The sequence below is a fragment of the Kogia breviceps genome, chromosome 10, assembly GCF_026419965.1.
Source record: "Kogia breviceps isolate mKogBre1 chromosome 10, mKogBre1 haplotype 1, whole genome shotgun sequence".
Taxonomy (NCBI): domain Eukaryota; kingdom Metazoa; phylum Chordata; class Mammalia; order Artiodactyla; family Physeteridae; genus Kogia; species Kogia breviceps.
This window is the reverse complement of record NC_081319.1, coordinates 44,549,401-44,572,336: the sequence shown is the minus strand read 5'-3', so window position 1 is coordinate 44,572,336 and position 22,936 is coordinate 44,549,401. Positions and strand designations below refer to the sequence as shown.

The window sequence follows — 22,936 nt, the reverse complement described above, 5'->3', positions numbered from 1 at the left end:
CCTTCAGCAGGGGCCTGGCATCCAGTGGGGGCCACGTATGTCCCCCAGGTCGACCGAACACACCAGAAAATCAGCCCATCAACTTAAATACAGAACCTTGGACAGGAAGGTTAATTGACAGAAGGTTGACTGATACCAGAACACTAATATCTTCCTATCAAGCTAAACACAGGAGAACAAACCTGAGGCTATGGGAATGGGCTCATCCAGGCAGGTGCTCAATTGTCAATCTTGGTTCGCTTTCTGGAAGCAAAGAGATAGACTAAAAGTTCGGGATTCTTAGCCTTGTTTTGTGCCATGGCAGTCTTGTGAAGCCTATGGACCCCTTCTCAGAATAATGCTTTAAGTGCATGAAATAAAACATGTAGGATTACAAAGGAAATCTATTATACTGAAATTAAAAACAGTACATTGATAACATAGTATTGCTTCTTTACTAATGCATTAATTAACAAGATCTAGCAGCAGGTCTCACAAAGGCTGGAGTTTCAGAAAGGTGATAAACAAAAGATATTTTGAGATGTCTGTAGCATCAGAAGTATAATATGAAAATATCTGTGACTTCTGTTGGTGCAAAGTTACAGATCCTTCAGGTACTACTGGGATGTTGCCAGCATTCATAATGGAGGAAAGGCTAAATTTGGGTTAGAGGTTAGTGAAAATGTAGGTGGAGTCTTTTTTCCCATCCAATTTTAGGAATCCCCCCACCCCCACAATTTTAGCTATTGACCAAGGATCTGCAGACTCCAGGTTAGGAATACCAGGATTTAATAATCTTTCGTGATTAACTATGATGATAGGTACCATTTATTGAGTGCATACTATTTGCCTGTTATAAGCTTTATACACAGTATTGTTAATCTTCATAGGCATTCTATGATGTAGTTATTACTCTGTTTATATGCATGTAGAAATGGAGGCTTTCATGGGTTAAATAATTCCCCAAAAAAATCAAATTTTCAACTCTCAGGAATTTAACTGCATTTTTGGTCTTTTAGTCCTGATTTAAATGAATAACACTTTTATTATCCAAACTAAAGTGTAAAGTTTTAGAGCTGGTTCTAAAACAAGGAGAATCAAACATTTTTTGTTGTTCATTTGTTGATTACATCTACAGTGGTTTTCTGGTTTTGTACATTTGTCAGCATGCTTTAAAGTAATTTTAAAAAATTAATTAATTTATTTATTTTTGGCTGTGTTGGGTCTTCGTTTCTGTGCGAGGGCTTTCTCTAGTCGCGGCGAGCGGGGGGCCACTCTTCATCGTGGTGTGCGAGCCTCTCACTGTCGAGGCCTCTCTTATTGCGTGTTGGGGAGCACAGGCTCCAGACGTGCAGGCTTAGTAGTTGTGGCTCACGGGCCCAGTTGCTCCGTGGCATGTGGGATCTTCCCAGACCAGGGCTCAAACCCGTGTCCCCTGCATTGGCAGGCAGATTCTCAACTACTGCGCCACCAGGGAAGCCCTAAAGTAATTTTTAATACTACTTTGGATGAAGTTCAGAATAAACAAAATGCATCTCTATTTCTGTTTTTCCTTCTTTGTTACTAGACACCCCAAACCATTTTATATTATGTTATTTCTTAGAAGGAGCCAAGGGTGGTCCAGTCAAGAAAAAAAAATAACAAATGAGCATAGACAAGCTAAAAAAGATCCAGAAGTCTTTGGGTTTCCATGGTCATTACCCCTGTCAGGAGAGCTCATACTTTCTTAGACCTAGTGTTTGCATCAGAAACCCCCAGGAGCTCAGAAATCTTCAATTAAAGCCAACTATGAACACAGGTCGGATACGTTGTAATTATAATCTGGAAAACTCTTCTGACCATGGTCATCATTCATAGCCTTTGTGTTTAGACCTGACCATTGAACACTTGTAGTGTAGCTGGTCCAAATTGTGATGTGCTCTCACTATAAAGTACGTATTGACCTTTGGAAGACTTAAATTTTCTCAATTTCACCTGCTTCTTTTTACTTCTTAAAATGTGACTCTTAGAAAATTCAATGTTACATATGGCTCACATACTATTTCTATTGACAGCACTGGTTTAGAGTGAAAGGATTTGACCTATATTTAAAGTTATAAAAGGAACAAATTAAAGCACTTAAAATCTAGTATTTTTAGTTCTAAATGTTACCAGCCTAGTTTAAGGTGATTATTTCCTGCCTTATTTACGAAGGGAGTTTAGATCACTTGCAGAAAACAGTAGTATTGACTAAAGGAATCAGGGAAGATTAAAAAAAAAAAGTTAGAATATTTGAGAAATAAAAGTCCCCAAAGCTAGAGATAGACCCTACATCTGGCTTTTAACTTCCTAACGGTAAGACAAAGAGAAAATCAGCTAGAAAGTCCATATGTCTATGGGATGAAAACATACTAGTTGTGCAGGAGGAATGACTTTGCCTGGCCCAGAGCCACAGGAGGTGTTTTTCTTGGGCTCTCATAAAGGGGATGCTGTGATGTAGTGGACAGTGTCCCCAGCAGTTTGCCTACTGTGTAGGACAATGGTGGGTTTTATGCAGTTGTTTTTTACATCAGCCAGTCATGAAGACATGATGGCAGGTGAGGACCTCGGGTCCTCATCCATCCAGAGGTTGCTGGTTGCGGCGGCCTTATGATGATGTGCTGCTCAGGTTTCCTGCTTCAGTGAGCATAACTATCTGCCTCAGCTGCTGCACTCTGAATTCAACATCGCTGAGGTCATGCCTCCCACCAGCTGCTCCTGGTGACTCAACAAGGATCCTAATGCAGGCCGTTTCTTGAGAGATGTGGGACTCCTCATCTAGGAGGACCTAGATCTAGTGTCTAGGTCAGAAAAAGTCACTTAAAAATCTCAACTTATTATCATAAACACTTGATTGTTATATTAGTAATGCGTGATATAAATGAAATGCTTGAAAATGTTGTAAGTTAAGGAGGACTTAATTCTTTTATTTATCACTGAAAATAGCAGAATTGTGTTAGAGCAAAACTCATTATTATGAGTATTTGCAAAGGCCAAAAGTAAAATCATGTTTCTAGAAACCTACTTAATCTGCAGTGGGAACTTGAATGATAGATCATTAAACTTAATAATCAAGTGTTACACTATCATTAAAGAGAAGGGAACAGTAATTGGCTCAAGATGGATAACTTGGTATCTTCACTATCAAAAGATCCCTAATAATGTCAGAAAAGGTATATTTTGGGGAAGACTCAATCCAGCACTAAACAACAAGGATGTGCCATCAATGGATCAGACGTTTCTTTCCTCCTAAAGGAAAAAAAAAAAACCACCCAGAAATCAGTTGATGGAGGAAACTGCATGCTTAAACACTAGCAACGCTGTATTATTAAAGATTATGAAATATCTTTAAAATCCTGAGATTTTGAACCTGAAATCCTGTATTTAGGCAAAATAAAGGCATTTTCAAAATGTTTAAAAACCCAGAAAGTTTACTTCCATGGACAATATTGATGATATACTCCAGAAAAATTAAAAACCCAAGGAAGAGAAAGACATGGGATAAAAGAATATAGGTGCATAAAGAAATCAGTAAAAACGATGGTTATGTCCAAATCATATTGGTATGTAAGGAGGGTGAAATATTTTATGGGTGATTTCTAGAAGAATAGAAATTTCATGCATTTTTCAATCCAACAAAAGACAGGAAAAGGTATAAAAGAGCAACAAGAAATCATAGAGTAAATTTAAAACATTAAGTCATAATAAAGATGTAAAAAGTATATAATTATCAGTAATCATAGGTGTGAATGTTATATTTTTCTATTAAAAGGTAACCTCTTTAATTTCGATGAAAAATGGTCACAAAACTTTATATAGCAGCTGTTTATGACACATTTAAGGCCAAATGACAAAGATTGAAAAAGTTATTGTAAGCAACTGCTAGTTGAAAAGTAGGGTAGGTATAACAATATTATTAGGAAAAATGAATTCAAGAAGAATTACATTAAGCAGGACAAAGAAGAATAGTTCATTTGGATCAAAGTTATATTGGACCAAGAATGTGAATCACAAACTTTTATATTCCTTACAACTCGGCAAAACGTATATAAGGCAGAAAAGGATAAGAAAAATATGGAGAAGTTGAGAAGTTTGAAGTCATAATGGAATACAGTAACATGTTTGTTTCAGAAACAAACATGTAAGGTAAACAAAAATTAAAGATATAGATATTTTTAATAATATAATTAATATATTTGGTGCAATAGATATATGTAAAACATTGTACCCAATGCAAAGCATACCAATTTTCAAACACCCAGGACACCCAAATGTCTATAAACTGATGAATTAATAAACAACATTTGGTATATCCATACAATGGGATATATTCAGCCATAAAAGGAATGATACATGCTACAACATGGATGAATTTTGAAAACAGTATGCTAAATGAAAGAAGCCTGGCACAAAAGACCACATACTGTATGATTCCTCTTAGGTGAATTGTCTAGAATTGGCCAAGCTATAGATACAGAAACTAGATTAGTTGTTGCCTAGGGCTGGGGGTGTGTTTGAGGGGAAATGGGTAGTGGCTGCTATTGAATATGTAGTTTCTTTTTTTTTTTAATTAACTTTTATTAGAGTATGGTTGCTTTACAATGTTGTGTTAGCCTCCACTGCACAACAAAATGAATCAGCCATACACATACAGATATCCCCTCCCTTTTGGACTTTCCTCCCATTTAGGTTACCACAGTGCATTAGGTAGAGTTCCCTGTGCTACACAGTATGTTCCCATCAGTTGTCTATTTTATACATAGTATCAATAATGTATATATGTCAATCCCAGTCTCCCAATTCCTCCCACCCCACCCCTTTTCCCCTTGGTTCCTGTACATTTGTTGTGTAGTTTCTTTTTTGAGTTATGAGAATGTTCTAAAATTAATTATGGTGATGGGTAAATTGTATGTTATGTGAATTATATCTCAACAAAATGGTAATAAAAAGAGGAAACAAAAAAGTAAAAAATAAACAGTTTCTCTTATTCATTGTCAACATATTAAATAAAATATTAGCAAATCAAGTCAGTACTGTATCCAAAAGAATATTATTAACCCAGACATGCCAGGATAACCTTTCATAAGCAAGTATATTATTAAAATTGCTGTAAACGCTTCAGAATTTAATATACAAAGATTTAAATATAGAGTGTTGCCATTTTGTAGGAGCACAGAGAAATGTTTACCAGCCAGGGGCTGAGGAATCCTCCACACCCCAAGTCTTAAACAAATCACAATGACAGACTTTTACAACTCGAACACAACCAAGACTACTCCCAGGAGTTGCGTTTTAATCAGTAGTGTTGGAGGGACCTTGGGACACTGAGAAGGGGAATGGAGACTTGGTGATACTTGAGCAGAGGTCACGGAGACCTTGTATCTCTCAGAAGAGATGAGACCCCTTGACAGCATGGGAAAGAAAAGTGGACATCATAGTTGTAAGTCACCTAGTTTCAGAAAAGCTCTTTGTAAAGGGGTACTGAGAACATACATTTGGAAAACCACACAGCATCATTTCATTGAGCTTTAACTTGGAGGTACAGAAATGATGCACTACCACATTGTGAAGAGATTGATCCCTCCCTTCCCCAATACACTGACAAATTTAAGGACACAAGCTGTATGGTCATCTCAATAAGATGAAAAAACAAACAGATTTTAATTGATCAGCTGGCTCTGTTCTCCAAGGACACTGCCTCCTCTCCCCACCCAATAAGGGCAGGTCGTGGACGGCAGTGTGGGAGTTAAGGCTGCATGTTATAGGATCTCATACAATTTCTGGAAATGGGATGACACAGGAGGTTGTTGCTTCTTATTTCAAGGATAGACCAGTGACATTCCCAAGTCTCAAATTTATGGCAATATTTTCGTTGTAACAATAGCTTGCCTGAATTCTTTTCTTAGCTCACTTTAATATGAGAGCTACTTAATTGATTCTATTACTCTTTTAACTGAGCTACCAGTTATTTTTTTTTTACATTCAGTATGCCCATATCATAGTCTGCCTACTATGGTATGTAATCCCAGAACGATGATGTCCTTATGTCACAGGGCTGCACAAAGCTCTGGTAACAACCTCATGCTCTTCACGTTTTGTCAGTTTCTTGGGTCTTTGGGTCTACATTTTCAAGACTTTTGAGTTTAATCACCTTTCTTTATTGGAAATATTTTCTTTATTTAATGGATTTGCGATACTGGTAAAACAATGTAACCCAAGATTCAGTTCCTTCCTTCCTTCCTTTCTTTCCTTCCTTCTTTCTTTTGACAGGATTGTATCTCATCTAAGCAAAGAAAAAAAGAAATATTCATGTGTCAAAATAGTAATAGCTTGCATTTACTGGGTGTGCACTATGTACCAGGTCAGGGCTAAGTGCTTTCCAGGCAATGTTTCTATTTTCCTTAGCCTCATTTAAAATTCTGGACCACAAATCCCAAATGGGCAGTCAGCACCACACTTCTTACTGCACTTCCTAGGATGTTTTTCTTCTTCTCACTCTCTACAATGATGATTTCATACATCTTCTCTCTTCTCAAACCCAAATTCCATCCCCTATGTTCCTTCTCAGCTGATGACCTTGCTCATATTTTACTAAAGATATAGAAGCAATCAGATGGAAACAAACATCATCCAGTCACCAGATCTCCAAATCTCACTGTGTTTGTACCTCTGCTCTCTGCCTTGCCAGCTTGTTACCATGGATAAGTATCCCTGCTTTCCTCTTTTGCCCTTTCAGAGATGTTGCTCCTGGAAGTATGCCCCTCTCCCTCTTGCATTTATAATATCTATCTACATATAGAATTAGTTCCACCAGGATGCAGATATTCTCTGGAATCTTCCATCTTAAAAGGACAAAAACAAAAATCCCTTTGACTTACATTCTTTTCTTGCCAGGACCCATTTCTCTACTCTTCCAAAGAGTTGTCTATCATCACTCTCTCCACTTGCTCATGACTCATCTCTCCTTAACCCCTCCAAACAGGTTCCACATCCACTGTTATGCTGAGACCATCCATGCCCGAGTGTGCTTGACTTCCATATTGCCAACCCAATGCCATCTCACTGTTTCCATCTGACTTGGTCCTCTCTGCAGCATTTGATGAAGTGAACTACTCCTTCTTTTGGCTTCTATGACATCACCCTCTGTTGGTTTTCTTCCATATCATTGGTCACACTATCTCCAAAGGAGTTGGAAATAGTGACTCCTTCTCTGTTCAAACTGTGCCTATGTGTTTACTAAGATAAGAGGAAAAATCAGGAGATGGTGTGTTGGAAGCAAAGGGAAGGAAGTGTGCCACCCAGAGGCTGGGTTATGAGTGGTGGTCATCAGCAGAGGACAATTGAGCCCAGTGGACAGGCAACCCCCACAGCTGCATTCAGTGGCATCATGGTGTCAGGATGAGGGGGATAGAGCTGAAGTAGAGGAGACAGCTATTTTCAAATATCCATGACACCAGGGAGGGTCTCACATCTCTTCCACTTGGGTTACACTGGTTATCATGAGCTACTGGCAAAAAGGAAATGCATTAGAATTCCCCTTGTGCTAAAGAAAAATAAACATGGAGAGGAAGTTATTCTGCATCAAAAGCATCTTTAAGGAAGGGAAACAAAGATGGAGAATTATGTAAATAAAGCCATTCAGCTTTGAGAAATGGGTAGGACATAGAGGGTTAGAAAACATTAAATAAAATAAAATCTACTCTTGAGTTCAGCTCACCTCAATCCCCTTTGAATATTAGGCATCTTTAATAACAATACTTTTCCACAGAAACATGAAAATTTGCAGAGCTGTCAGTAATAGCAGTGAGTTTGGAGGGCAATGTCATTGCTTCTTGGAGTATAATTCCAAAATAAAGGACCTCAGGCAATATAATGGACAATATCCTCAATAGCATTTTTTAACATCTTTATTGTAGTATAATTGCTTTACAATGGTGTGTTAGTTTCTGCTTTACAACAAAGTGAATCAGTTATACATATACATATGTTCCCATATCTCTTCCCTCTTGTGTCTCCCTCTCGCCCACCCTCCCTATCCCACCCCTCTAGGTGGTCACAAACTACCTAGCTGATCTCCCTGTGCCATGTGGCTGCTTCCCACTAGCTATCCACCCTGTGTTTGGTAGTGTATATATGTCCATGCCACTGTCTCACATCATCACGCTTACCCTTCCCCCTCCCCATGTCCTCAAGTCCATGCTCTAGTAGGTCTGTGTTTTATTCCTGTCCTACTCCTAGGGTCTTCATGACATTTTTTTTTCTTAGATTCCATATATATGCGTTAGCATACGGTATTTGTTTTTCTCCTTCTGACTTACTTCACTCTGTATGACAGACTCCATGTCCATCCACCTCTCTACAAATAACTCAGTTTCATTTCTTTTTATGGCTGAGTAATATTCCATTGTATGTATGTGCCACATCTTCTTTATCCACTCATCTGTTGATGGACACTTAGGTTGCTTCCATGTCCTGGCTATTGTAAATAGAGCTGCAATGAACATTTGGTACATGACTCTTTTTGAATTACGTTTTTCTCAGGGTATATGCCCAGTAGTGGGATTGCTGGGTCGTATTGTAGTTCTATTTGTAGTTTTTTGAGGAACCTCCATACTGTTCTCCATAGTGGCTGTATCAATTTACATTCCCACCAGCAGTGCAAAAGTGTTCCCTTTTCTCCACACCCTAGCATTTTTTACAGTAACTGCAGAAAGGGATTCCATGTGGTTTTTTCTTACAGATGTAAAAGGGTAAAGACCTTCACCCTCTTAGAAACAGTTGTGCATCTGTCAAAACTACCCAGCCACAAAAACCAAATCTGCCTTTTCAAAGTAAATACGTTATTTTCTATATAATTGCTATAATTTAGCTGTGGGGACATCACTGACCCATTAGCAGAAAAAACAGATGGGATGAAATTTGTCTTCATGCATGAGCTAGGATGTTGTGAAAATATTAGAAATTATTAGCCATAAACTCAGTCACCAGGCTGTACAGCCAGAATGCTAAGTTACAAATAGTGGAGGAAATGGTACAAGCAGTCCATGAAGGACCTCTTTTAGTTACTCAGAATGATCATTTTAGATGTCTTTCACAGTAGCTAGTTACAAAATATGGAGATTGCAAAATCAATTCAAGCGAAAATTTGAGCAAACTTCAGAGCAAGAGAAAGTACTTCTAATCCCCAAGTCTGTTCTCACTGTTTCAGCTAATGGAGCTGCCACTGACCCAGCAGCCTTGGCAGGAAACCTGGGGACCTTGCCACTCCTTTCTTCGCTCCTCTCCACTCTGTCTGCTTGGTCTCTGAGTCAGCCTCCAACTCAGGAACACCTACTTTCAGCCTCACTAGTGTCTTGGGCCAGGGTGGGGAGGTGATTAGGGAGTAGAATTGTGTGAAATGTTAGGATTTTGTAAGGGGGATGGGGGCTGGCATGTGTATTCCTTAAAAATTTTTTTAAATTGAGGTATAGTTGATTTACAGTGTTGTGTTAGTTTCAGGTGTACAGCAAAGTGATTCAGTTATACATACATACATATATACATATATATATACACACACACATATATATATTCTTTTTCAGATTTTTTCCCCCTTATATATGATTACAAGATATTGAGTATAGTTCCCTGTGCTATACAGTAGGTCCTTGTTGGTTATCTATTTTATATATACAAGTGTGTATCTATTAATCCCACATTCCTAATTTATACCTCCCCCCTTTCCCCTTTGGTAACCATAATTTTGTTTTCTTTTTTAAAATTATTAATTAATTATTTTTTTGGCTGCATTGGGTCTTTGTCGCTGTGCTGGCTTTCTCTAGTTGTGGCGAGTGGGGGCTACTCTTCATTGTGGTGTATGGGCTTCTCATTGCAGTGGCTTCTCTTGTTGTGGAGCACGGGATCTAGGGTGTGCAGGCTACAGTAGTTGTGGCTCGTGGGCTCTAGGCATGTGGGCTTTAATAGTTGTGGTGCACGGGCTTAGTTGCTCCGCGGCACGTGGGATCTTCCCGGACCAGGGCTCGAACCCGTGTCCCCTTCATTGGCTGGCGGATTCTTAACCACTGCACACCCAGGGAAATCCCCTAATTTTTTGTTTTCTATGTCTATAAGTCTCTTTCTGTTTTGTGAGTAAGCTCATTTGTATCATTTTTTTTTAGATTCCTCATGTAAGTGATATCATATATTTCTTTCTCTGTCTGACTTACTTCACTTAGTGTGATAATGTCTAGGTCCATCCATGTTGCCGCAACTGGCATTATTTCATTCTTTTTTAATGGCTGAGTAATATTTCATTGTATATATGTACCACATTTTCTTTACTCATTCATCTGTCAATGGACATTTAGGTTGCTTCCATGTCTTAGCTATGGTGAATAGCACTGCTATGAACATTGGGGTGTGTGTATCTTTTCGAATTAGAGTTTTCTCCAGATATATGGCATGTGTATTCTTTCTTTATTTTTTAAAAATAAATTTATTTATTTTTGGCTGCATTGGATCTTTGTTGTTTCATGCAGGCTTTCTCTAGTTGCGGCAAGCGAGGCCTACTCTTCATTGTGGTGCACGGGCTTCTCATTGCGGTGGCTTCTCTTGTTGTTGAGCACGGGCTCTAGAAGCACGGGCTTCAGTAGTTGTGGCACACAGGCTCAGTAGTTGTGGCTCGCAGGATCTAGAGCGCAGGCTCAGTAGTTGTGGCGCATGGGCTTAGTTGCTCCGTGGCATGTGGGATCTTCCCGGACCAGGGCTCGAACCCGTGTCACCTGCATTGGCAGGCGGATTCTTAACCACTGTGCCACCAGGGAAGTCCTGGCATGTGTATTCTTAAAAGGCACCTCAGGAAACTCTGAGTATCCTTTCCATCCACACAGTTCAGAGCCTCAGGGTGTAATACAGATGCTCAAGATCATAGGGAATCCAAGTTCTTTTGCAGAAGGAACACATTTCCCAAACCCCAAATGTGTCATTCAGTCAAAATAAAGGAACAAAAGGCACTGTGAAGGAGCCGTGAAGGAACAGGAAAGAATGGAGAACAAGCCAGACTTGTGGATTTGAGATGCTCAACACAGATCTTTGATCCCCACCGCCCCCAACTCGCCCAGCCTATCTCTGGGAAATACAACACTGCCCACTCCTGATTGTGCGTCCTCCTCTAAAGGCATGCCCACATCATTAATTCGGTGTCTTATTTCCTTTCCTAGACTGCAAGCTTCCAGAGAGCAGGAATGTATCTTTCTTTCTACCTATCTAGTGCCGGGCACCAGCCTGGCAAAGCCTAGACACTAAGACATGTTGCTGAATTCAGTGAATTCAGTGAGTAAATGTGTGTTTGTAATCTTCACGTGGTTATCTCCATCAGGATGTCCCAGAAGCACCTTAAACTCAATGTGACCCAACTTGATCCTTTTTTTTTTTTTTTTTTTTTTTGCGGTATGCGGGCCTCTCACTGTTGTGGCCTCTCCCGTTGCGGAGCACAGGCTCCAGACGCGCAGGCCTAGTGGCCATGGCTCACGGGCTTGGTTGCTCCGCGGCATGTGGGATCTTCCCGGACCAGGGCACGAACCCGTGTCTCCTGCATCGGCAGGCGGATTCTCAACCACTGCGCCACCAGGGAAGCCCCCAACTTGATCCTTTTATCGCAATTCTGCTCAACCTTGTGCTTCCATTTCTGTATTGGTTAGTGCAATCGGTCACGCAATCAGAGCCCTGATGTCTTCCAATCTTTATACTACTTGACTGCTCAGTAGCCACTCATTCACTTCCTTTTTAAACTTCCTTGTTTCCTGAGACATGATTCTCTTCTGATTTTCCTTCTACCTTTCTGCTCTTCCCTCTGCTGGTCCAGTTCTACAGGGCCAGGGCCCTTGGTCCTTATCCTATTTTATAAGCTCCATCAGTGATCCCATCCGTAGGCACAGCTTCTGGCTCCATCCAGGTCCCAACAGCTTTCTGATCTTTAACTCCAGCCTGATCTCTACAATTGTGGATCCACCCACCTCCCAGACCTCTTCACTTGACCAACATCTCAAATCAAACATAGCCAAAAAGGAGTCTTCCTTCCCCAGCCCCCAGCTCAATGAATAGAACCAGCCAGAGGTCTGAGTGCATTCTTCGCTCTTCGTGCATCCTTCGCTCTTCAATCTTTTTCACTATCTATATCCAACCAATTCCCAAATCCCATTTTTGCCTCCAGAATGTCTTCTGGATCCAACAAAATTCTCCTTCCTCACTGTCCTAATCTAAGCTGTCTTGATTTCTTCCTGGACTCTATAAGAAGTCTCCTAATTTGTCTATCTACAGTCTCTTTGCCCTGATACAATATGTTCCTTACACTAAAAATTCAGAGCTATTAAAAAAAAATAAACTCACAAATCTGCTCAGGTCACTTCCCTTCTGAACTTTTCAGTGTCTCACCACGAATCATGGATTAGACAAAATGCACCATATCAATCTAGACATGCACATAAATGATATATATCTGTATGAATGGGATGAAAATAGGGAAACACGCAAAATGCTCTATATACAAATGAAGGAGTGGATCATGTAACTAGGTGGGAAATGATAGCTTAACGGTGAGTCCCAGTGCTCTGCATAGGTAGAGAACTGTCTCTGGGTAAGTGATTGGGGCAGAAAGTGGGACACTTATGCCCTGAGTTTTCAGTGGGGTCAGGGCATCAGAGAGGCCCTAGGAGTTGGCCACGCCGTTCTGTAGGTCAAAGACGAGGAGTCAGGGCACAGGAGGAGACTGGTGCTGTGGGGAGAGCCCACTATTGTTTGGAAAAAAGACTTCTGAGGAACAGGAAAGTCTAAGTTAGATTTTCAGCTACTAGGTGATATGCTGTATGGCCCTGCTCCCTGACTTCTCTCCCTCTCCCAGCCTCTGCCAACTCCTGCTACCCATTAGCCCTTCAGTGAGGTCTACTACAGGGCTGGTTGATCTCTTAGTTGTTGCTGTTGTTTTAAGTGCAAATGGTGAAAGGGTTAAACTTCCCTTCTGGATTGATGCAATACAAAACAGACAAAACCGTTGATCTCCAAAAGCACAAATTCACAGGCTTTTGGGAAAGTCTTTGGGTTTTAAGGGAAATAGAATTAGGGGTTTGAAGCAGTGTAGATTTGAACGTAGATTTTTCGTGGCATGGAGCCTACTCTTACCTCCAACCATCTGGGCTACACTAGGATTCTCCTGGGCTGGGGAGGGATCAGGAACCATCAGAGAGGATGTGACTTTTGAACTGAGCCTTCTTAAAGGATGGGTAGGAGTTTTCAAAGTCAGAGGGAGGCATTCCAGAGGACTGAATATAATGTGGGAAGATGCAGAGTTGAGAAAGTTCCTAGTTTTAATAGTTTGTGACCCACAGAGGGTAGATGGGGCCCTACAAGGAGCTATGGTCCAGAATTATCCACCGTTTCAGCCCAGCTCTGACGATGCCTGGAACAGACTTTCCAACCACATTTAGATCTGTCTTTTTAGCATTAGCCAGGACGCCCATTTTCCCCTGCAATCAAAGACAGAGTGGGGGCCAGGGGAACAGAATCCTAACTGCTTCAAGTCAAGTCTGGGTGACTTACTCCTTTGTCATTAGACAGTTCAATGATCAATGGGCACCAAGCTGACAACTGGCCAAGTGGCATCAGCAGAGCTGTTGTACCACAGACAGTCAAAATTTCAACAGACCAGGGTCACTAGGAAGAATTGCTACTGGGCACAGAAAAGACAATAACAGTGTCATTTAAAGACAAAGAAGAACCTCTGTTCTGCCAGACTGAGGACAGCAACTCATTCATCACCAGGATGGTTCTACAAAGACCCAAATTACAAACAGGGTGGAAGTGCTGATTCATAGAGTCCGTTTTCGGTAGTAGAGCATTCATGACACATGGTCTGCATTTATCAGGGCAAAGAATACTTGTCCAGCCTTTTCCTTTTAAAGATGAAAATCTTTTTCTGACTTCCCATTGATTTGTCATGAAATGAATGAAATAGTAGCGAAGAATAAATCAGAAAGGACAGTCTTGAAAGTGCAAATTATTGTCATTACTGGGAAGCAAGAAAGGGCATGTTGAATATAGAAGTGAAATAGAAAACACTTACCACCACCACAGCTGGCAAATATCCCTTTCATCTTCAATTAAGTTATTACCACATTGTTCAGTGAATGAGGACAGCAATTACATGACTTTTCATCCTGTCGCCTTGACACCTAGCACTTCATGGTTGGGGCATATCCTGGCCCTGGGCCAGCACTGCCCCCTGTCATTTGATATACACAGTACTTGGAAGAGAAGGCAGCTCTCACAGTCTGAGGCCCCCAGGCCCCCAGTCCTGTCTCTCTCTGAGCAAGTACAAAGCTGAGAACTCCGTGAACTTGGTGGCACTGTCTGGGAGGTGCCAAAGGCATACTCCCCAGATTTGCTATTATGACAGCAGAGGACAGACTCTCCTGGACTCATGGAAGATCTTATGAGTTGACAGGAGTGCATGGGGTGTTTGATGCACTTTTCCTGTGCAAGTAGACTTCCCAGAGGCTCTCAGGTTGCTGGCTCTGTAAGCTGCCGCGCCTGCCTGGCTGGCTCGCTCTGGGCACTATGATACAAAGGAAGGCAAGGCTGGTTAGAGGAGGGGGCTGTTACCTGGTCCACCTGGCTCACAGCCTGGCTCACCTGGCTCTACAAGCAGAGATTTAACTTTGTCCACTTCAAAGAGCCACAAGGAAACTTTATTGGAAATCCCCACTCCTCGAGGCTGCCCACTGGGTTGTTTCCAGGCAACAATAGCTTGATGTCTCTTGGAGGTTCAGTTAGGATAGCTGGGTAGTAAGTAGACATTTCCTCCCTGGGCTGGGGAGGAGAGCAAGGGAAACAGGCAACACTGACAGAAAGCTTTTCCCTAAAGGGATGGAACAGCACCCATTTCAGGGCTCAACCAGTAGATTGGGTCTCTCTGGATAACCTCCTCACCTCTGCCCTTCTTGTAGCTGCCCTTTAAGCACTGGGTTTGATCTTGAGAGTTAGCATTGTCCCTGACAGGGGTGATGATGGGGACTAGCTGGAGGGGGAATTGGAGTCATCAGAAGTTTATGAGGTTTTCTAACTAGTAGGTGGTCTTTAAACTTTTTGGGCCACACATCCCACCAGTAAACACTGTTTGACAATACACCCCCAAAATATGCATATTAATTTATAAATTACTTACATGTACTTTCATCTATCCATATATTTAATATTGGTAAATCTTACTTCCAGATAAAAAATAAGTATAAGTAAAAGGACTAATTGTTCTTTCACATGACCTCAGTGGACCATCTTCTGTACCCCTTGTGTAGTCTGTACCCCACTTTGGAAACTGCTCTTCTAACCTTTGAGTTCCCCAAGTTCTGGCTTTTCATGGGCAAAGGATGAGGCAGAGAGATCCACACAGAGAAAAAATGGTTCTTGGCTGAGCACGTGGGTTTTGTTCAAATAAGTCAGTGAAAAAAGTGAGCATCTCAATGTCTTCCCTGCCTTATCAGTAATGGCAGGAAGGAGTGATGGCACCCAAGAACTCTGTGTTAGCTCTTGGACAGCTTAGAGACAGTGTTTTAAGAGACCTGCTAAACTAAGCCAAAGTTTCTGTTGTCTCCCTGGGGCCTGCAGATCGTGAGCATCTGTGGATACAGGGGCTTGTGCTTTTGGATTCTGGGCAGCAGGTGCCTGGAACGTTCACTGCCACCTGGGGTTGCTCCATGTCTTTAGAAAAGGGGGGAGGGTGAAGTAGAGGTTTAGGAGGGCCTTTTGCTTCTCCATCTTGGTGTTGAGATCCCTCCTATACACTTCAGTGTTGGGAGGATGCTCACCCCCAACCCCAGGATGGGCATGAGGGTGCCTGTTGGGCACCATCTTCAGTTGAGTCGCTTGGGCCTGGTAGCCATAGTCTAAAGCTAGGACCACCGTGGCCAGCCTAGGTGAACAAAATTTCTTTCAAGCACCTGTTCTGTGCCAGGCTCTGCATGGGATGAACGGAGCCCACTTCCTCAAGAAGCTTTCAGGTCAATGCAGGAGAAAGATAATCAAACATGTACATGCAGTGCAGGGGATGTCTTAGTTTGGGGTTTCTGCAAAGGAGATTCTGTGTTGAGTAGTTCATTTGGGAGGTGACCCCCAGGGTACATGCTGAGGGAGGGGGAATGTGAGAGAATGAAGGGAGAAAAGTCACAAAAGAAGCACTAATGAACAGGTTACTGCAGTGGGTACCTGGACCTCAATCCTGCAGGGGGCCCTCTGAGGGACTCTATCGAACCGTGCTACTCAAAGTAGGACCAGAACATCAGCATCATCCGGAAGCTTGTTAGAAATGCAGCATCATGGGCCCCACGAGGCCTGCTGAATCAGAATTTGCACATTAAAGTTTGAGAAGAATTGCCTTTAATCTTTCATCTTTATCAAACATGATAACTTTGATATAAAACATATATTTCTATATTTGAGGACTTGATTCTACCCAACTGGATACTTCTGAATAACTTCTTTGAGGTTTCCAACATTTGAAGTGGATATTAAAGTTTTCCAGTCCCTTGAAAGCTCTTTAAAATGCAACTCCATTTACCTGCACTTTATCATAATTATAACTCAATCGCAGAAACAGAAGGCTCACGCAACCAACTGTTCTGTAAAATGCAAATTTTGTATGGGAAATACTTCCCCTGGGAGAAAATAGAGTGGCTGTCATTTGGAAAGTTATTTTTAAAGGAACGCACCAAATGCCTCCTGTACTTTAAAGTTTTGTCAAAAATTTCAATGAATACAGGACCCTTTGTGAAAGATCAACACACACACACACACACACACACACACACACACACACACACACACACAGAAAGAGAGAGATGCTTCCAAAAAATGTAACAAAAGTTTCATATATCATGGAAGGTCAAAAACAAGTAGCTCAATAGTTGCTTATACATCCTTTATATTGGCAAGTGATTTTACTTTTGATATTCACTCATCTGCATTTCATCACTAACACAAGGATTAATCTAAGGTTATAAAACTAATTTTTCACGTAGTGTATCAGTTAGCTATTCCTGCATAATAAACCACTCTCAAACTCAGTGTTTTAAAAGAACACTGATTTATTCTTGCTCTCATGTCTACAGGTTGGTCGGAGTGGCTTTGATGATCTCTGCTGGGCTCAGCTCAGCTTGGCTATAGGTTGGATCTGAGTCTGTTCCTTGGACCAGTGGGCTGCCTGTGGCTTGTGCTCATAGTGAATGGCAAATATAAGTGGATAAATCCAACTCCATAAATAAATTTCAAGCCCCTTATGTAGCTCTTTTTCTAACATCTCATTAACCAAAGCAAGTTACATTGTCAGATCCAAACCAAGGGTTGGATAATGCTATGGTCTGAATGTTTGTGTCCCCTCAAAATTCATGCTTTGAAACCTAACCCCTAAAATGATGATATTAGGAGGTAAGGCCTTTGGGAGGTGATTAGATCAGGCGGGCTCCACCCTCATGACTGGGATTAGTGCACTTTTAAAAGAGGCTCCAGAGAGATCCCTTGCCATGTGGCGACACAGTGAGAAGTCTGCAACAGGCTTCCACCACAACCTGACCATGCTGGCACTCTGATCTTGGACTCCCAGCCTCCAGAACAGTCAGAAATAAATATTTGTGGTTTATAAACTTTCCAGTCTTTGGTATTTTGTCATAGCAGTCAGAAGACAGAGAAGTGTGCTCCACCATCCATGAGGCAAGTCACATGGCCAAGACCAACGTCAGTGGGGTGAGGTAGTGCACTCCTCCCAGAGTTAGGGAGTTAAGGGAGTGAATATTTGCAGCACAATAATCTCTTCTACTATGAGTACAAAAATTGAGGCACAGCATTCTGCAAAATAAATCATGGTGCTCATATTCGAGTGATTTTCTTATTCCAAGAGAAAAAGGAGGAAACCAGTATCAGACATTCTGCTGAGAGTTTTCTCATGTGTTACCTCAATGAACGCTTTAACAACACCATGAGGAATATATTTTAACCCCATTTTACAGATGAGGTGATAAGCCACAGAGCTGGTGTGTGGAATATCAAAGAGTAGAGCCTAGTGTTTCATGGCAGCCTTCAAATGCTGTGAATATTGGGTCACATTGTTGTGTTTTTTTTGTCATGGCAAATCAAGCACCTATTTCTTAGGGGAAAATACTGTTTTTACTCTGTTCCTATTTACCCCAGAAGCAAGAAGAGCTGTAAACTTTCTATGAGTGTAGCTCCCCATCACTCTTGACACTCAAATTGTTGACCCAAACCAATTCTCTTGAATACTTGGAGTGTTGATGCAGATTAGCTGCTCAATATCAATACAAGCTTTTTGGGCTTCTGGGTTAGGGAGGCTGAATGCTCGGGTAACTGGAGTGTGGCTGGACCCTCTTGGCTGTCTTCTATGTCTTGCTGTCCTATGGGAATATGGTCTGGGGGTTGGGTGGATAGAGAAGTCACGAATTCTTGGTCCAGAAATGTTGCCTGCTGAGGATTTCAGAGGGTCTCCAAGTGTTGTTCTCCCAGCCAGCCCCATCTGAAATGCCCCACCAACCTAAGTGTTAGCTTGTTTGTTATGAATGTTTAGCAAACGTTATTGTGCCAGGCACATTAATGGTAGTGTAGACAAAGGTAAACTGAGGACGAGGATGACTCGATTTATCTCATGATCTGTGTTTTTGCAGGGGATTCTGATGCCCACTCAAGCTTGAGTATTACAGCATTAGCCTATCAGACAGAGGAGGCTCTTGGCTTCTTCTTCTCCTTCCCCTTCTTCCCCTTCTTCCCTCCTCCTCCTCCTCCTTCCTCTTCCTCTCCTTCTCATTCTCCTTTTCCTTCTCCTTCTCCTTCTTCTTCTTGTCTTCTTCCTCCTCCTCCTCTTCCTCCCCCTCCTCCCCTTCTTTCCCTTCTCCTTCTCCTCCTTCCTCTTCTTTTTTTAAACTATAGTTGATTTTCAGTATTGTGTTACTTTCAGGTGTACAGCTTCAGATTATTTTCCACTATAGGTTATAACAAGATATTGAATATAGTTCCCTGTGCTATACAGTAAATCCTTGTTCTTTATCGATTTTATATATAGTGGTGTGTATCTGTTAATCGCAAACTCCTAATTTATCCCTCCCCCCTTTCCCCTTCAGGAACCTTAAGTTTGTTTTCTATGTCTGTGAGTCTGTTTCTGTTTTGTAAGTAAGTTAATTTGTATCATTGTTTTAGGTTCCATATATAAGTAATATCATATGATATTTGTCTTTCTGTCTGACTTCACTTAGTATGATCATCTCTAGGTCTGTCCACATTGCTGCTCTTGGCTTCTATTCATATTTTTATTCCCTCATTCATTTCAGCTTAGTGGTGGGTTCCTAGTCCCATCTGGGAATGGCTGGGGCCAGTGTCTGGGCAGACCAGCCTCAGAGGACCAACAACTGCCTCTGAGCCTGTGCAAGACTCTGGGAGAGTCACTGCCTTGCTTGCCACTCAGCTACGCAGTCCCTGCAGAGGTGGGCAGGGGCTTTTCCACTGATGTCTAGGCTTCCCTCCAGGGTCTCACCCAGGGTTCTCAAACTGGGCACCACTGACATTTTGAGTTGGATAACTCTTTGCTGTGGGGGGCTGTCCTGCTCACTGTAGGATGTTTAGCAGCATCCCTGGCCGCTATCCACTATACACATGCCCTGCCCTGACCAAGTTGCGACATGTCCCCTGAGGCACAAAATCACACTGCCCCTCCTCCCTGCTTTGAGAACTGCTAGTGTTACCTGAGTGACCACTCAGTGGAGGTGGCCCTGGGAAATTCTGTTCTCAGTAGAACAAGCAATGGAGAAGTGAGTGGTGTAACCGAAAGGAACATGGAGTGTGGGGTAACCGTGGCTTTGAATCTTGGCCCCTCCAATGACTCTTCTTCACTCCCACTCTTCTCTAACCAAAAAAAAAAAAAAACACCCCCCACACACCCCCACAGACATTATTTCCGTAAATGAATTTTATTTCTTTATCATTTCTCTTGACAGTAATTCTTGGCAATGTGCATATAACATGAAGGCAAGCATACTTTCAGAAGTCATCAAAGATATGGTCCTATTGACCTCATTTTCTTAAACCATTAAAATATTTTCATTTATAAAAATTAATCTAAATATAAATATTGACACTGAAGATCAAAGTCACTTGATGACAAAATAATTCATCTGGAACTATAACATATGCTTATGGATTTTAATAGTAAATTAAATCTTTGCACTTATTTGGCACAAGGAAACCTTTATAAAAATTCAAATGCCATAGAGCAGGCTTCTTCTTTTTGTTTTTTTGCAAGGCTTACACAGTACACATTTTTATCAAAGAAAACTGAGTATTTTAACACTGTAACACAACAATAGTTGCTTTTCATGCCTCTTAAAGAAAACTCTCTATTTGGAACTCAGATCTTTTTTGTTGTGTTTTTAAATTTTGTATTTGTTTGCTTTTAATCACACCAACAGAACAAAAAGCCAAAGATTTACTTTATTTCAAAGGAGTCATTTCTTTTGGATAACACATACACAGCATCAGCAAGGAGTATTACCAGAAGATAGGTAGACCCCCATCAGGAATGGATCATAACACACATTTCAGCAGCAAGTCAGGTCTGGAAATGTGTACAGCAGCAAAAGATTGTACAAGTGGAAAACAACACAGAATGAGGCTTTGTCAGGCATTTGAGTTATAATTAACTTAAAGGTCTGACTTTGGCAAATTAATCACTCTGGCCCTCAGTCTCCAAATCTGAAAAGTGGGGATACCTACTGAATAGGGCTGCTATTAGGATTAAAATGAGAATAATATTGCCTCCTTCAGAGCAGTCACTTAATATATGTCAATCATGCTATTCCCTTGCCTCCCATGTTTTGCCTTCTTCCTCAGATTCAGAATTTATCAGGAGCAAATTTTTTTTAAAGTTGCTAATGCTCAATTAATTGAGTGAAATTCCAGTTCCATTTGCTTTTATAAATACACTCTAAATAGTCATACATGTGCGACCACACACATGGAGTTAGTGTCAGCTCTTGCATCCGTTGAATTCAATTTGTCCTTGCTTTATTCAGACATGCAAATTTTCCTCAGGTTTTAACCATTTTTATCTTTAAGGTCATTTTACTACTTCTGCTGAGTATTTATTGGGAAATAAATTTTGGAGGACAGCATTTCCTTGTGTGGTTGTATCCTGCAATAATCCAGTTACCTAAACCTCATTTAGATGCAGTCAGTGCTAAACCACATCTTACTGATTCTAGACAGAGTGCTAAAGTTAAGCCAATGGTGGGCTTTTGCAAGCCCCTCCCCCCCTTCAGAGCGAGGAAACTCTCAGCGAGTCCAAGGAAGAACCCTGAATTCTCGATGAGACATTGTTTCAGATAGACGTGGGTGGGCATGGGTGAGTCAGAGCTTCCGGTCCTGTGGCTTGTGACTGCAAAGCAATGGGAGGAACTGGTGGTGTGGTGGGCTAGGAGCCAGCAGGAAGGAGGTGGCTGGAGGGACACCTTGAGAGTTGAGGGCTCCCCAAGTTAGACAGCCTCTAGTGCTCACTACAGGGGTTTTCACTTTTCTCCTTAGCGTTTGTAGGACAAAGATGCTTGTGAGAGATTAATAAGAAATGATGAGTTAAATGTTAATATCCTTCCCTCCACTATCCCCCAACCCCAACAATATATTTTGGGAAAAATTGTTGACATGTAATACTAGTTGATTCAAAGGGATTAAAAAAGGGAAAAAAAAGGTCTTAAAGACAACACACAGTAGCAAAGCGAACAGGGAAAAGATGCATCTTTTGAACTGGAGCTCTACTGTTGGAAGCCAGCGTCTTGGTTTTCTGTCTTGGATTCTCCTGGGAGCCTAAGGCAGAGAGTAGGCAAGACCTTGATGCTGAAGTCTGGGTCTGCTTTCTGGCTGAGGTATCAGGACAGCCCTGTGCAAGGGTGCACTGTGGCCCCCCCACGCCCTCTCCTCAGGTGGAAATCCATACAGTATTCGATGGCTGTTGGGTCAAGGCACTGTCGTGTATGGCCGGAGGCAGTGGGTCACTGGCAGTGGAGTTCCATGGTGCTAATACCTCACAGCAGACTCCAGGGTGGGCTCCTGAGGGGAGAAAATGAGCAGATGCAATCAGCCACTTGGTGAAAGTGAGGAGAGGCCATTAACAACATCTGCTGCCTTTTTTATGTTGTAAAAGGTACTCATGCCCATTGACCAGTGAAATATTTCACAGTATTCAAAAAGTGATGCATTTCTTACATGTACTTCCTAATCCATCTGAAATTCATTTTGGTGTATGGAGTAAGGCAAATTGATTCTCTTCCCACTGCATCCCGTAGCTAGTTTCCCAAGCAGAGTTTTTTATAATAATAATCTATACCTCCTCTACTGGTTCCTAATGCTTAAAAAATCATATAACACATTTTCATATGTGCCTGTAACTATTTCTGAGCTTTCTAGTCTATTTCATTAATCATCTGTTTCTTTACAACTTTTAATTTGTTTTAAAATCTGGCAGGAAAATCACTTTAATTTTGCAAAATTCTCTTGTCTATTCTTTCTGATTTATTCTTACATGAACTTTAGTTCCAAGAAAATCCCACTGAGAATTTTATGAGAATTGCATTAAACTATAAATTAATTTGGAAGGAAATGAACTGTTGGTCGGGTTTATTAATCAATATCTCAATATTAAAGGTATTGGTGGATTCATGTAAAATTTACCTGGTAATTTATTATTTAATGTACTGCTGCATTTAGTTTGCTAATTTTTATTTAGCATGCCTCATCTTTCTGAAGAAGTACTATTGGTGTGTGGTTTGTATGCGTCTGTTTGTGCCTGTGTGTGTAAGATGTGTACATACTTACCAGCCCTGCCAGCCCTTTAGTTGTTGGGGTTTTAACAGCTTTACAACTT

General features: G+C 41.3%; 1 protein-coding gene and 1 long non-coding RNA gene across 7 annotated transcripts in view; one reads left to right on the top strand and one right to left on the bottom strand.

Moving 5' to 3' along the window:
• The window catches only part of LOC136794992 (uncharacterized), a 146,236-nt gene that overhangs the window by 98,447 nt on the left and 24,853 nt on the right, over positions 1-22,936 (top strand). The window lies entirely within an intron of this gene.
• MYRIP (myosin VIIA and Rab interacting protein) overlaps positions 19,980-22,936 on the bottom strand; it is a 213,889-nt gene continuing 210,932 nt past the window's right edge. For 5 of the 6 annotated variants that reach the window (XM_067044556.1, XM_059075853.2, XM_067044558.1 and 2 more), the window contains one exon: positions 19,980-22,122. In XM_067044556.1, the coding sequence (XP_066900657.1) occupies positions 22,090-22,122 (33 nt within the window). In that variant the 3' untranslated portion in view covers positions 19,980-22,089. The remainder of the gene's footprint in view (positions 22,123-22,936) is intronic. The other variant, XR_010842607.1, reaches the window with a different exon arrangement.